Source organism: Rhodotorula graminis, assembly GCF_001329695.1.
Source record: "Rhodotorula graminis WP1 unplaced genomic scaffold RHOBAscaffold_2, whole genome shotgun sequence".
Classification (NCBI taxonomy): Eukaryota; Fungi; Basidiomycota; class Microbotryomycetes; order Sporidiobolales; family Sporidiobolaceae; genus Rhodotorula; species Rhodotorula graminis.
In genome coordinates this window covers 578289-593171 of record NW_017264929.1, presented here as the reverse complement: position 1 = coordinate 593171, position 14883 = coordinate 578289, and the positions used below count along the sequence as shown (strand labels likewise).

The window sequence follows — 14883 nt, the reverse complement described above, 5'->3', positions numbered from 1 at the left end:
TGTTGTGTGGGCTGTGCGGGACCTTGTGCGAGCTGTGCACTGGGGGCGGGCACTCTCGGCGCAGCCAGAGCGCGGGTGGTGCAGCAGTGAGAGGGGGGAGCCAGGCGATGTCAACCGAGTCGCCCGCAGAGTCTCGCATAATCCCCAGCCTTGTGACGACGAGCCTGCTGAGCCTGTAGCCTAGCGAGCGGTCTCTCGTTATGCTTGGAATGCAGCTTCGTGAAGCGAGCGAGCGAGGAAAAGGTGCGACACGCTCAGGCCGCGGACCGGCCGCCGGGCTGGACAAACGCCTCTCTCTCCTCCTCTCGCTCTCGCTCTTCTTCCATCGCGCTCTCGAGCAGCCCACCAGCCGCGCTTCAACTCGCCGCAGCCGCACACCCCAGCCTCGCCCCGGCCCTCGCCCGCTCGCCATGTCGACCAACCTCCCCGACGAGCTCCTCGCCCTCATCTTCGACCACCTCGCCGCCGACCGTGCGCACCTCGACACCCGCCGCGGCACAAAGCAGGGTCTCGCGAGCGCGTGCCTCGCCTCGCGGCGCCTGCGCCGCCTCGCCCAGCCGGTCCTGTGGCGCCAGGTCGAGGTCCGCTCGGCGGCCCAGGTCGACCGCGTGCGCAGGTGCGCAGCCCTGTCGGGCCTCGGCGGGTGCGTCGTCGTGTACAGGGTCCTTCCGGCTCGACAGAGCGCGCCGCCGTTCCCTGTCAACAAGGCGCTTGCGGCGTCGGCCTTCCTCAAGAACGTCGAGGAGGTGGACCTCAGCTCGAGCCAAGACGAGACGCTCCACCTCGGCGGTCTCGTGCCCTTCTCCAGTGCGTCCCTCTCCTTCGCCTCTGTCACGCTCTGCGGGAAACCTGACCCTGGCTTGCCTGCGCACAGAGCTGCGCCGACTGTCGCTTGCCCTCTTCAAGGTCTCGCGCTCGCCCTCGGTCGCATTCGCCACGCTCGAGCACCTCCGCCTCGAGGACTGCGGTCTTCCCGGGTCGCCTGCCCAGCCGTGGCTGCGGCACGCCAACTTTCCCGCGCTCCGCGTCGTCGACCTGGTCGACTTTACGGGCGATCGCCTTTCGATTCGGCCCACGCTCGACGACCTGTTCGGCGGCGACATGCTCGGGCAACTCGACTACGTCTACGTGCAGGCGGCGCCTGTCGGCCCGGCCGCCGACACGGACCTGACGCGCCGCGCCCCGCCCATTTTCCTCCACCTCTGGGACGCCGAGTCCCACGTCGTTCCTGCCTTCGCCCTCTTCCTCGTCCTCGACCTGTCGTCCCCCAAGAAGATGCTCGACGCAGCTGCAGCATGGCTCGCGAGGCCGACCGCCGCCTTCGCCGTCCCGACGCCGACCCTCGTCCTCTCGACTCAAGTCCGCGCCTTCGCGAGCACGCGCCCCGCCGTCGCCAGCGCCCTCGCACGCTTCGAGACGCAGTGCGTCGCCAGGGGCGTCCGCCTCGTCTGGGTCGAGGAGCGTGGCTCGCTCGCCGAGCTGTTCGTGCTCCCCGAGGTGCAGCAGCTCTCGCGCGAGCTCAGGGCGGCGGCGCGCGTGCAGGCGTAGCGCAAGGTGCGAGGGTGCGAGGGCGAGGGTACACAGACTGGAGCAGCATGGAGCGAGGCGCGCAATGCAGCAGTGATCGTCGTCGTCGTCGTTCTGTTTTCGCGCCGAAAGCGAGAGAGGTCCGAGCCCTCGTGCGAGACGGCGCCGCGCTCTCAGTGCGTGGCCTGTGAGAGCTGCGTCGGGCTCGCCCTCGTGTGACTGTGAGAGTGACCGGGCAGGCAGAGAGCTCGAGAGGGGAGACCTCGCCCGCAAGTTTCTCGCGACTCGAAGCCAACTACGTCGAGCGGGAGGAGGTCCGAGAACTTGGTGGTGGACGGTCACTGTACTGTTTCTCGTTGCGCCCGTCGTCGTCTACAGGCTCGAGAGCGACGTTCAGTACAGGTCTCGAGCCGGGACAAGAGGTCTGAGCGCGAGCGAGTCGACCGACAGCTGAACCAGGAGGTCGACTCGAGCGTGCGCTTTCACCTCAGCAGCGTCTTGGAACAGCTTGGCAGCGTCGGGCTCGCCCTCGTGTGACTGTGAGAGAGACTGGGCAGGAACAGAGCTCGAGAGGGGAGACCTCGCCCGCAAGTTTCTCGCGACTCGAAGCCAACTACGTCGAGCGGGAGGAGGTCCGAGAACTTGGTGGTGGACGGTCACTGTACTGTTTCTCGTTGCGCCCGTCGTCGTCTACAGGCTCGAGAGCGACGTTCAGTACAGGTCTCGAGCCGGGACAAGAGGTCTGAGCGCGAGCGAGTCGACCGACAGCTGAACCAGGAGGTCGACTCGAGCGTGCGCTTTCACCTCAGCAGCGTCTTGGAACAGCTTGGCAGCGTCGGGCTCGCCCTCGTGTGACTGTGAGAGAGACTGGGCAGGAACAGAGCTCGAGAGGGGAGACCTCGCCCGCAAGTTTCTCGCGACTCGAAGCCAACTACGTCGAGCGGGAGGAGGTCCGAGAACTTGGTGGTGGACGGTCACTGTACTGTTTCTCGTTGCGCCCGTCGTCGTCTACAGGCTCGAGAGCGACGTTCAGTACAGGTCTCGAGCCGGGACAAGAGGTCTGAGCGCCGAGCGAGTCGACCGATAGCTGAACCAGCAGGTCAACTCGAGCGTGCGCTTTCACCTCAGCAGCGTCTTGGAACAGCTTGGCAGTTCGTCGGGCTCATATTCCAGCGATGGAACGCGACCCGAAAGTCCCTGGATCGAGACCAGGAGACGCTAGTACCGTTTTGCCGCCCTCGACAAGTAGGGGAAGAGGGGGAGGAGGAGGAAAAGGGGAGGGCTGCGCCCTCCCAGGCCCTCGCCGGCGACCGCTGCTGTCGCAGCGTGTACCTTGGCAGCGGACCTTCCGGCCCGCCGGTCTCCAGGCATCGCAGAGGGGCTCGGGAGACAGAAAAGGAGGAGGAGGTCCAACTTGAGAAGGTCAACTTTGACCGTCGATTTCGCGTTCTCAGTCGCCCGGGGCGACGATGCACTGCGTCGCACGCGTCGAATCGCACCTCCCCTGCCCTCCACCCACGTCGAGACCGTCGAAAGCGTCATATTACGCAAAAGAATGGCCGACCAGACGGGGTCAAGTGCAGGGCGGCGCCAAGAAGCGGACAATCGTTCTCGAGGCCGGTTTCACGGCCCTGTCGGACGCTTTCCTCGACAGTTCGTGCGCTTGAAAAGCAGGAAAGCGCGAGACGACTGTGGAAGCCGACCGAGCGCACCCTTCTCAATCCACGAGGCGCCAGGCAACAAGCGGTTTCGACGCCTCGTTCGCGTCAAATAGCCTGTCTGCCATCGGGAGTGACTGCGTGAAGCTCGTCCGCGAAGGCGTCGAATAACGCGAAGCAAGAGAGGGCACAAAAAGCCCGATTTAGAGAGGAGAAGTCGAGGAGAAGGTCGAGGCTCGCGCTTCCCGCAGCAGTCGCTGCGCTCTCTCGCGCTCAGGGATCACTCTGAGAAGCTCGCAAAGAGACGCCGCGAGAAAAGGAGCCAGCACGAAGAGCTCTCGCGGCGTCGCCGGCGTCGGACTCAAGGGACGACGCGACGAGGCCAACTCTCGCTGCCCACGACAAAATAGCTTGGGAAAGGCGCTCGATTGCACCGCAGACACCTCCTCGTCCGACCTGGCGCAAGCAGAAGGCCGTAACCCAGCTAGATCAAGAGATAGCGTTTGAGCGAGGGTGCGCAGGATCCCCCTGTTTTTAGTAGGTGGCCGGGCGCACGGGCGCTCCGCAGGGGTGCGCGCCGTGCGAGCGACTCACCAAAGTGCGCCCGCTGCCCTCAGGGGCACGTGAGGGCGGGCGCAGCCTCGTAAAGACCCGTCCGCGACGGCCCGACTCGCTGAGCCGCCGGGACGAGTGACGGTCGCGAGACGGGCGTGTGGATCTCTCGCGGCTCGCTCGAGTCATGCAGAGGGCATGTCGGCGTAGGCAGGGGCCAGCGCAAGAGCAAACAAGAGTGCGAGGCGGGAGCTTTCGAGGCCGAGAAGGGGGAGGTGCCATCGAGGGCGCGACTAACCTGCGGCGCGATGTCGAGAGGTTCAGTGCGCGGCTCGGCGAGGAGCACAGACCCACATGAAGGTCCTGCAAGGAAGAGAGAGAGTGCGCGGGACGTACAAAGGACAAGACGAGCCGCCTCGAGGTCGAGAGCCAGCCTCGCGCCGCCCAGAGGACCGCCCTGCTCGCCTTGCGCAGCCGTTCCGCCTGTAAGGTGACCGAGTCAGTCCATCGAGACCCGTGCACCGCGTCGCGAGGTGGCAGAGGGGGCTAGGGGAGAGGGAGAGGGGTGCCAAACACGGGGAGGCGGGGAGGAGGTGGACTCACACGTCGTACGAGGCCCGTAGAGCGCTGTCGCCTCATTCAAGCGCTCCTTGACCCTCGTCGAGCCCATGATGAGGTCGCACGCCGGTCCACAGGTCGTTGCCGCCATTCGACAGAGGTCGCCCACCGCGGGTCGCTGATGAAGACGCGACGCGCTCTGCGCCGGCGGCGAGCGCTCGCGGCGGTGCGGCCATGGCGCAGCCGTGTTGCCGAGAAGTGCAGGTACTCGGGCGAGGTGCGAGTCGCCGACCCAGCCGCGAGGGTTCGAGTGGTGGGAGCGAGTCCAGCTGTCGAGCTCCGAGTCGCACAGCATCCGGCTCGTGCTCGTCTGCTCTCGCTCAATACACGCACGACAGCTCGACAAGAGGCACAGCGCACACGCATTGCAGCTCCCGCAAGCACAACAAGCTAACCAGCTCACTCGTCGCCGCCCTCGCTCGCGACCTCGACCTCGTCCCCCTCGTCGTCTTCCTCCTTCGGGCTCGCGTCGCCCGACTCGCGCCGGCGCACCCACTCGTCGTACTCCTTGAGGTTGCGCGCCGGCTCGCGGCGGCCCGTCTCGGGGTTGAGCGTCGCGAGCTGGGCGCGGCGGACTGTCGGCGGGCGTGCGAGGGCGAGGGACGGGAAAGGGAGGGTGAGCACGAGGTCGCACGAGGGGGGCAAGAATGTGCGCGTTGCAGAAAGGAAGAGAGGGAGGGGGACGCACGCAGGAGGTCGTAGGGGAACACGCCCTCGTCGTCTGACTCGTAGTCCGGGTCGCGACCCTGGAGCATGTCGCTCTTGACCGTGAGCCAGGTCCCTGCAGTACCGCGTGCGTCAGTCTGTGCAGCCGAGGACGAGACGACGAGAAAACGGGAGACGCACCGAGCAAGCCCGACGCCTTGGGCACGTCGTGCGACCAGTCGTCCGTCTCCCACCCGGGCGGGAGGATCTCTGCGTGCGTGCGCTCTCCCGAGCTCAGTCAGTCGGTGATCGTCGTACAGAGAAGATGGGAAACAAGAGAGGGACGGACCGGGCGTCGTGGTCGCGAGCCAGGCGAGGTGCTGGGTGCGAGTCGAGGACGCTTTGGCCTTGGACGCCGACTTGGCGCGCTTGGCCGGTTGGTCGCCTGCAGGTGCACGCAGCTGTCAGGCATGTGTACACGCCCCGACACGAGAAACGTCGAGAGAGAGCGAGGGACGCACCGGTCTGCAGCCCCTGCTCCTTCTCGGCCTGCTGCTTGAGCTTCTCCCTCGCCTCCTCCTCCTTCTTCTGGATGGCCGGCACCGTCTTGACGACGTCGTCCCTGACGCTCTTCATCTCGCGCGCAAACTCGAGCTCGCTCTCGGTGTCGACGTTCTCGGGTGGCGCGCCGGGCGCCAGGTCGCGCACGAGCGAGATGGGCGGGTTGAGCGTGCGCGGCATCGACGAGGGCGCGTCAAAGTCGTCGAGGAACGACTTGTTCTCGAGGACGTGGTGCATGAGGGCGAGAAACGCGCGAGCGCGAGGCTGAGAGGGCATGCTGCGCGCGAGGGAACGGGGGTCAGTACGCGGCGGACGGCGAGGAAAGATGAGGAGGGGCGGATGCGGGACGCACTCGGACGGGAAGAAGACGTCCCACAGGTCGAAGCCGTCTGGGAAGTACTTCTCGCTGATCCACTGCAGGGGCGCGAGGGCGGTCAGAAGGAGGTTCTCGACGCCGACGCCGAACAGGGCAGGGAGAAGAGGACGTACGCCGGCCTCGTTGAAGACGAGAAAGATCGCCTCGATGATGGTCGTTGGCGGACCGCGCACGATCTGGCCCGAAGCCTGCGGGCGGCCGAGGGAGGGTCAGTCAGGGACTAGCTCGAACTCGAGGACCCGACAGAGCGAGATGGACGACGCACCGACTTTCTCGCGACGTCCTTGAGCGTCGTCGGCGGGTTGCTGACCTCGTGGTCGAGCATGGCGCCCTTGAGCATGCCCTTGATGCGCGGCGCGTCTGACATCTCCTTCTGCGACGTCTCCTCGGTCTGGAGCGACGGGACCGGGTGGTACGTCCTCAGGGCGGTGCGCATGTTGGGGTAGACTGTGACGGCGCGCACGGGGGTCAGTACCTCGTCCGTGCAAGAGGATGCGAGAGGGTGATGGGACTCACAGGCGAGGGTCGTGTTGACGCGGCCGACGTTGACGAGGAGGCAGAGCTTGCAGTAGTTTATGGCGAATTGCGGGTTCGAGATGAGCTTCTGGCGGATGTTCTGGGTCGTCTTTGTCGACGAGAGGATGGCCTCGAGGTACAGCTGGTCAAAGTTGAGGTAGATCGGGTCCGAGTTCTGGTCGACCGGGGCCGTGAACCGGAACGAGCGGTCGGCGAAGATGTCGTCGAGGACCTGCCACTGAATGTCGGACCGTAACAGCGGCTCCGAGTCGAGCTTCTTGATGGCCTGCAAGGAGGGTTGCGCGAGGCTGGGTGAGCCAGGTTCGGGGTCATGCAGGGAGGAGGGAGGGCAAGGGGACGGACCCAGTTGGTCTCCTTGTACGAGCGCTTTGACCTCGGGTGCGACAGGGCGTGAAGCTCCTCGGCGGTGCGCTTGGGCGGCATGGTGCGGGGTGTGGGCGCCTCGAGGCGGGTGCGAGGTCTGGGAGCGGGGTGGTCGAGGGGAGCGAGGTGAGGTGGGCCGCGCGGGCTAGATTGAGTGGCCGAGGCTGACGAGTGCGAGTATGAGGGGCGACTAGAAGTGTCGGTGGGCCGGCTGGAGCGGTGTCGAGGGAGCACGAGTGGGTCCGAGTGGGGAGCGGCAGATGAGGACGAGGGCGCGAACAGGCGACTTGGCGCGGGTCGAACGCGGCTGTGGTGTGCTTGATCGAGGTACCGGAGTGCAGTAAGGACGCGCACGAAGCACCCTGAGGGCGAGGCGAGGGTGCGAGGGCGAGCTGGCTCAGCTCGTCTGCTCTTGACCTCCTCAACACTCTGCTCGCTCTGCGCCACGCACCTCGACAGTGCCAGCGAGACCACTCTAGCTCGACAGAGCACCCGCGACTACCCCCCAACCACCCCGGCCTCGCCCCTTTCCTCTCGACCTCGCCCCTCCCTTTCATCGCCTGCCGTCCTCGCACCCTCTTTCCGCCCCGACGCGCGACCCGACCTACCAGCCGCCAAGGGCAAATCCCACCCCGGCGTCCCGGCGTCCCCTCGTCCGACCGGCGACCTCGTCCAAGCGGGCAACGAGCCCCATTTCCTCGCCCTCGCTCGACCTCCCCCGGGCTCACCTCGCGCGCACGACCACGGCGCTGCCCACCTCGAGGCCGTCCCTTCACCTGTCGAGGCGCCTCTGAGCGACCTTATCCCCGTTCCCCCGACCCGGCGTGGGCAGCAGCAGCAGCAGTAGCGGTCAGGCGACGTACGACCGAGCGCACCTTTCTCGACCCTCCCCCCTCTTGGCGCGACCAACCGCCACATCGCCTCAAACTCGTTCCCCGACGCACCTTCACCAAAGGAGCGCCCGACCATGCCCCCGAAGAAGTCGGCCGCCAAGAAGAAGAAGGCCGCGGGCGCCGCTCGCGGGTTCGCGACCACGTCGGTCCCCAAGCGCAAGGACCCCGAGGAGGACGAGGCCGCCGCCGCTGCCGCAGCTCAAGCGGGCGGCGCCGTGACGGTCGACGGCGACGCGGGCGCGGCGACGGCGGCCAACGGCGTCGAGGCGGGTTCGGCGGCGAATGGCGGCGGCGGCGGCGGCGGCGAGAACGGCGAGGCGGCGGGCGAGGAGGCGGCGACGGCGGCGCAGGGCAAGAAGGACGACGCATGGGACGACCCGGCCGAGGTCGAGCGCAAGGACCTGCAGGACATGGCCGAGCGCATCCGCGTCGGCTCGGACAAGGAGATCTCGCGAGTCGTCAAGGTGCGCCCTCGCTCCCTCCCTTCTGCCCTCTCTTCAGACTGTGAGGCTGACTCATCGCCTTGCGCAGGTCCTCGACTACGAGCGGCGCATCTCCAAGACGATGCCGGGATACCTGTGGCAAGAACAAGACCTCGTGCGCCCGCGTCCTCCTCTTTTCATTCCAGTTCGCCGCTCACTCTCCCTCTCGACCGCAGAAACGTCGCGTCCTCGAGCTCGCCCTGGCCGACGACAAGGAGGAGGGCCCGCAACCCGTCTACGAGCCCGAGGACAAGGTCGTCGCCAAGGTCGCCACGCTGTACGGCATCCTCGAGCAGCTCGGCCTCAAGACGGAGCGCGTCGAGCAGTGCATCCGCGAGGCCAAGACGCTCGAGCTCGACGACTGCCTCGACTGGCTGTTCCTCCACGCCGACATCGACGAGCTCGCGTGCGAGGGTCCGCTCGCGCCGCCCGAGCCCATCCCCGAGAGCGCCCCGCCGACGCCTCGTCCGGGCAACTCGCCCAAGGGCGGCAGCTCGGCGCGCCATGCCGCGACGGCCAAGTCGACGCCGGCGTCGCCCGCACCCGCCGCGTCGTCGGCCGCCGACGAGTCGTCCGAGGCCGTGTCGCTCCGGGCCCGCATCCTCGCGTACGGCGACGAGCTCGACCGCGCGCTTGAGTCGACGACGGCCGCGTCCGACGCCGGCAGCGGCGACGGCACCGACCTGCCCGACGCCATCGTCAAGTACGCCAAGCTCAAGGTCCAGCTGTCCGAGATCCAGCGCGCGCTCCAGGCCCACAAGCGCATCACCAAGGGCAAGGGCGACCGCAAGGGCGCGCAGCCGCTGTCCGAGGAGCAGGAGGTGTGGATGGAGGCCCAGAGCGAGCTCCTCAAGGACAAGATCAAGGGCATCGAGGGCGACTACACCTTCCGCAAGGTCGACGCCGGTGCGTCCCGCCTCTCTCGGCTCCTACTCTCTCGCCACCCTGTACGGTACTGACGACACTCACCGCCTCGCAGAGAAACTCTACCGCGAGGAGCGCACCAAGCTCGACGCCGCCCAGCTCTCGGCCCGCCTGAGCGGCACGACCCTCGAGAGCTCGTTCCCGGGCCTCCCGGCCGCCTCGTCCACTTCCACCACGACCTCCTCGACGGCGTCCGACGGTCTCGCCCCGAGCGCCGACATCGGCGCGTCCACGTCGTCGTCCTCGACCGCCGAGACGCCCGCCACGACCGCCAACGGCACGTCGACCTCGTCGCCGCCCTCGCCCGCCAAGGCGTCAACCGCCGGCGGCGACGACGGCAGCACCGAGGGCGACGGCGGCGACTTCTTCGGCAACCTGCTCGACGAGATGCCGTCCGAGGAGACGACCGAGTCGGGCACGACGGTGCCCGTGCGCAACATGGCGCTGCCCAAGCACTTTTCGGGCAAGACGCCCAAGGCGTCGCTCGAGGAGACGGTGCGCAAGCTCGACAAGCTCGCGACCGTCATCTTCTCGGTCCTGAGCCGCAGCCGCGCCGTCCGGGCCGGCGTCACGATCCGGTGGAGCGAGAACGGCGGCCGCACCCAGACGTTCTCCATGGACGACGTCGCGTGCTGGGACCAGCGCCAGGCGTACGACTATGTCGCGACCGTCGCCCTGTTCGCCGTCGCGTCGAGCGAGAAGGGGAGCGGCATGGCCGTCAACAAGGCGCTCCCGACCGTGTTCCGCGACCTGTGGGACGAGCTCGTCGCCAAGCGCAAGGCCGAGGACGAGGACGAGTACCGCGTCAAGCTCAAGCTGTACCGCTCGCTCGCCGCACCGAGGGTCCAGGAGGCCCCGAGCAAGGTGCGCCTGCCTCTTTCTCTTTCTCCCTCGTCCCTGTCCCTCTCTTTCCTCCCTCGTACCCTCCCTTCTCCCTCTCAACTCGCAGAGACCTGACGTCGTCGCCCCTGTGTAGGACATCCGCACCGTCAAGACCGAGAAGGCCGTCGTCGAGTCGAACGGCATCGCGTCGCGCAAGGAGATCACGCAGGCCGACGCCGAGCGCATCCAGATGGACATCTTTACCCGCCAAGCGTGGATCTCGTACCAGGACATGCTTGTACGTCTCGCTCTCGGCCCGTCGGCAACCTGAACGTGCACCCACTCACCCTTGTCGACCTTCCCAAACCGCAGCGAACTCGCGCCAGCTTGCCCATCGCAGCGTACCGCAGCAGGATCATGGACGCGATCGAGGACAACCAGTGCATCGTCCTGTGCGGCGAGACCGGCTGGTGCGTCTCCTTCTCCTCGTCGTCGTCGTCGCCATTTTCGGAACGACCGTACTGACCGTCTCGCCTGCCCGTCTCGCAGCGGCAAGTCGACCCAGGTCCCGTCCTTCATCCTCGAGCACGACATGCGCATGGGCCGCGACGTCAAGATCTTCTGCACCGAGCCTCGCCGCATCTCGGCCATTTCGCTCGCCCAGCGCGTCTCGCAAGAGCTCGGCGAGGCGCCCGGCGCCTGCGGCACGCGCAACTCGTACGTCGGGTACTCGATCCGCCTCGACTCGCAGGTCTCGGCGACGACGAGGATCTGCTACGCGACGACGGTGCGTCCCCTTCCTCCCCTCTTCTCGACCCCGATCCAGCCCTGCAGAGCGAACGACCTGACCTCGTCGCACTCGCGCACACAGGGCATCGTCCTGCGCATGCTCGAGGGTCGCGAGTCGCTCTCGGACGTGACGCACATCATCATCGACGAGGTCCACGAGCGCTCGATCGACTCGGACTTCCTCCTCATCGTCCTGCGCGAGATTCTCGAGGTCCGCAAGGACCTCAAGGTCATCCTCATGTCGGCGACGGTCGACGCCGAGAAGATCTCGGCCTACATGGGCAACTGCCCCGTCGTGCGCGTCCCCGGGCGCACGTTCCCCGTCACGGCGCACTACCTCGAGGACGTCGTCGAGCTCACGCGGTACCGCCTCGACCCCAACTCGGACAGCATGTACGTCGCCCGCAACAAGCGCACGTACGGCGGCAAGCGCAAGGGCGCGTACGACGACGTGCCGCCCGACGACGACGACGAGGACGACCTCCCGACGACCGCCAACGGCGCCGAGGCCCTGTCGGCGCCGCTCTCGAAGCAGAGCCGCATCACGCTCGACTGCATGGACCAGCACGCCATCAACTTCGACATCATCATGCTCCTCCTCGAAAACCTGTGCTTCTACAAGCCGGACCTCGTCCCCTTCTCGAGCGCCATCCTCGTCTTCATGCCGTCGCTCGAGTCGATCCGCCGCCTCACCGACATGCTCGAGGCGCACCACGCGTTCGGCTCGAGCCAGTTCGTCATCCTCCCCCTCCACTCGACCATCTCGAACGAGAACCAGTCGCTCGTCTTCAACGTCCCTCGCCCGGGCGTGCGCAAGATCGTCGTGTCGACCAACATCGCCGAGACCGGTGTCACGATCCCCGACATCACGGCCGTCATCGACACGGGCAAGCACCGCGAGATGCGCTTCGACGAGAAGCGCCAGATCAGCCGCCTCGTCGAGACGTTCGTCGCCCAGTCGAACGCGGCGCAGCGACGCGGACGCGCCGGCCGCGTTCGCGAGGGCGTCGCCTTCCACCTCTTCACCAAGCACCGTCACGACCACTACGTGCGTCCCGCCTTCTCTCTCTTCCTCTCGAGGCGCACAGGGGGACAGACCCAAAACTGACCTCGCGCTCGTCCCCTCGGCCCGCCCGCAGATGGCCGAGCACCCTCAGCCCGAGATGATGCGCCTGTCGCTGCAGGACCTCGCCCTGCGCATCAAGATCATGAAGATCGGCAGCACGAGCATCGAGGAGACGCTCCTGCGCGCGCTCGACCCGCCGACGCCGGCCAACATCCAGCGCGCCATCGGCGCCCTCATCGAGGTCAAGGCGCTCACGACCACCGAGGAGATCACGGCGCTCGGCCGGCACCTCGCCAAGCTCCCGATGGACGTCCACCTCGGCCTGTTCCTCATCATGTCGACCATCTTTGGCTGCCTCGACGCCGCCCTCACGATCACGGCCGCCCTCAACTCCAAGTCGCCGTGGGTCACGCCGTTCGGCCGCGAGAACGAGGCCGACACGGTCAAGCGCGGCTTCAAGGTCGAGAACAGCGACTTCCTCACGCTGTACAACGCCTACTGCTGTTGGCGCGAGGCGTGCAGCAACAACTACGAGCGCGAGTTCTGCCGCGTGCGTCCTCCTCTCTCTCGATGCCTCTTTCCCGCATTCGCGGAACCCTGACTCTCGTTGCGCCCCAACCCGCAGAAGAGCTTCCTGTCGCTCCAGAACCTGCAGCAGATCGAGGAGCTGCGGCAGCAGTTCTTCTCGTTCCTCGTCGACGCCGGCTTCGTCAACATCTCGAACAGCGAGCGTCGCGAGCTCGTGTCGACCCGGTACGGCAAATCGCGCACCAAGTTCGTGCGCGTGCCCGCCGAGCTCGACGTCGCGTCGCGCGACCCTCGCACCGTCATGGCCTGCCTCGCCGCGTCGATGTACCCCAAGCTCCTCCTCATCGACCCGCAGAACGGCTCGCTGCGCACGCTCGCCAACTCGGCGCCGGCGGCCGTCCACCCGTCGAGCGTCAACTTTGCGCCCGGCCGTCGCGTCGACTTTGGCCAGGGCGTCCGGTTCGCCGCCTTTTTCCAGGCCATGCACACCAAGCGCCTGTACGTCTGGGAGAGCGGCGCCGTCGACGAGCGCGCCGTGTACCTCCTGTGCGGCAACGCCGACTTCCAGGTGCGCTCGAGCCTCTCCTCTCCTCTATCTCTCTCTCTCCTCGACTAACCCGCCCTCTCTCTCGCGTGCAGCTCCCTGCCCACTCGATCTCGATCGACCGCAAGATCCGCACGCGCCTCGAGGACCCCAAGTCGGCCGTCGCCATCAAGCTCCTGCGCGAAAAGTGGCGCGAGCTGTTCACGCGCAAGATGCGCGACCCGGCGGCGCCGCTCGACCCCAAGCTCGCGCCGTGGCTCGCGCTCGTCGTCGAGGCGTTCAGGAGCCCCAAGCGCGACGACGACGACGAGAAGAAGGGGCGCAAGGCCGAGAAGGCCCAGGTCAAGCTGTCCTTGACGAGGAACGGCTGAGGAGGGAGGACGAGTTCACCCGGCGAGAGGTAGACGACGCCGAGTGTGCATGTAACGACACAATTTCTCGCACTGTGGCTCTGCGCGAGAGCATCGAGAGGCTGTCGTGGCTCGAGCTGGCTCTCGGCGTCTCGACCCTCTCGCTCTCTCCTGCTCGATCGCGAGGAACCTGAATCCGAGTCTTCCGAAAGAGCGAGAGCTACAGTCTACGAACGAGGCTAGACAGTCTGCGGCACCTTCTCGTGCCCTGCTCCTGGCGCCGGCGCTGCCGCCGCCGTCTCGTCCGAGTCGTGCGAGATGCGGCGCTCCACGGCGACGTGCCGTGACCTGGCGGGCCACGCGACGCAGAAGGCGGCCTGGCAGAGCACCATGGCGGCCGAGTCGAGGACGGCAAAGTAGGGCTCGTGCGCTGCGGGCGAGGACGAAGTGAGCGAGGGCCCGTGAGGAAGGCGGAGGAGAAAGAGGACGGCGACGCACTGATGAGGTACCCGGTCCAGCCCTCGGAGAGCTCGATCGTCCTGTAGATGCCGCGAATGATGATCCAGGTCGTCGCCCACGCGAGGCCCCAGCCGAGACGGGTGAGCCGTCCCTCCTGCGCATGCGGGACGGCGCGGTAGCTCCTGTCGCGGCGGACGCGGCGGTACACGTCGAGGGCGAGGACGGCAAAGGCGACCATGCACGCGAGCTGGAATGCGATGCCGGCGACCATGATGTGGGTGCCCGTCTCGGACGATTTGTCGTTCTCGAGCGCGAGGGCGGCCATGGCGCCGCCGATGGCCTGGACGACGATGGCGACCAGATCGACGAGGCAAAAGATCCAGAAGTACAGGGCCGGGCGCAGGTACGAGTATTGCGGACCGAGGGCGCGGACGATCATGCCCAGGATGCCGTAGCAGGTCGCGGAGAAGAAGCACGGCGCGAGGATGAGGCTGCAGGCGGACGAGAGGCGAGTCAGTCTCGCTTTGAGGTCGGGATACTTGCGAGAGAGCGAGGGAGAGCGGGACGTACCAGATCTGCTGCATGAGGAACGCGTCGAGGCTGTACGTCTCCTTGCTCGCCCACGCTCGGCCCGCCCAGCCGAGGACCTCGCCTGCGGGGCTCGGCGTCAGTCGCTCGTCCTCCTCCACGACGTCGAGAAGAGTGCGAGGGACGCACCGAGGCCACCGATGAGGAGCACGACGAGCCACCAGACGCGACTGCGCACGACCTTGTACGTCTGGAAGAGCGTGATGAGGCCGAACGCGATGAGGAAGACGATGGCGGCCGATAGGGACGGAACGTAGCCCTGTTCAGGTCGTGGGAGGAGGGTCAGCTACTATCATGAAGAAAGATGGGAGGGAGCGGGACGGACGTAGATGTTAAAGTCGAGGTCGTCGCTGCTCGAGGTCGGCGTCGGAATAGCTGGCGCGGTTCTACGTGCGCAGCGAGGTTGTCAGTACGGCCGCCGTGCCCGTCTAGATGCTCCAAGCCGCTGGTGCGCCGCGATGCCTGCAGGCAACCGCCATCGGCCGGGAGCGCTTGTCCTCGCTGCTCGCCGCTCGTCCGCCTGCGCCTGCGCCGAGTGCGACTCGTGCAGACCTTGTCGCCGCCTCCCACGCACCCTCGTCGACTGCCTGCCGCTCGATCT

General features: G+C 67.0%; 4 protein-coding genes and 1 non-coding gene across 5 annotated transcripts; 3 read left to right on the top strand and 2 right to left on the bottom strand.

Moving 5' to 3' along the window:
* Positions 1–410: 410 nt before the first annotated feature.
* RHOBADRAFT_41475 (uncharacterized protein) lies at positions 411–1548 on the top strand (the record flags this gene model as incomplete). The annotated part of the gene is made up of 2 exons (XM_018413892.1): positions 411–807; positions 875–1548. 2 exons carry the CDS (start codon positions 411–413, stop codon positions 1546–1548), a joined length of 1071 nt encoding a protein of 356 aa, XP_018273531.1.
* A 1108-nt stretch (positions 1549–2656) lies between these two features.
* On the top strand, positions 2657–2748 carry RHOBADRAFT_t15. The gene has a single exon. It is a non-coding gene; the product is annotated as a tRNA-Met (tRNA).
* A 3187-nt stretch (positions 2749–5935) lies between these two features.
* Positions 5936–6946, bottom strand: RHOBADRAFT_33646 (uncharacterized protein; the record flags this gene model as incomplete). Its single annotated transcript, XM_018413128.1, has 5 exons — positions 6817–6946; positions 6454–6739; positions 6203–6384; positions 6051–6125; positions 5936–5975 (listed from the first exon to the last, which is right to left on the bottom strand). Coding segments are annotated over exons 1-5 (663 nt in total), but the record flags the coding sequence as incomplete, so codon positions are not given.
* Positions 6947–7804: 858 nt separating this feature from the next.
* On the top strand, positions 7805–13328 carry RHOBADRAFT_51328 (uncharacterized protein; the record flags this gene model as incomplete). The annotated part of the gene is made up of 11 exons (XM_018415778.1): positions 7805–8194; positions 8262–8327; positions 8389–9118; positions 9192–10000; positions 10113–10256; positions 10331–10428; positions 10508–10745; positions 10830–11795; positions 11887–12363; positions 12439–12909; positions 12981–13328. The coding sequence occupies 11 exons, from the start codon at positions 7805–7807 to the stop codon at positions 13254–13256; spliced, it is 4665 nt and encodes a 1554-aa protein (XP_018273529.1). The 3' UTR covers positions 13257–13328.
* A 146-nt stretch (positions 13329–13474) lies between these two features.
* RHOBADRAFT_11944 (uncharacterized protein) lies at positions 13475–14541 on the bottom strand (the record flags this gene model as incomplete). Its single annotated transcript, XM_018412072.1, has 4 exons — positions 13475–13665; positions 13734–14185; positions 14265–14346; positions 14412–14541. Coding segments are annotated over 4 exons (855 nt in total), but the record flags the coding sequence as incomplete, so codon positions are not given.
* Between the last annotated feature and the right edge of the window lie 342 nt (positions 14542–14883).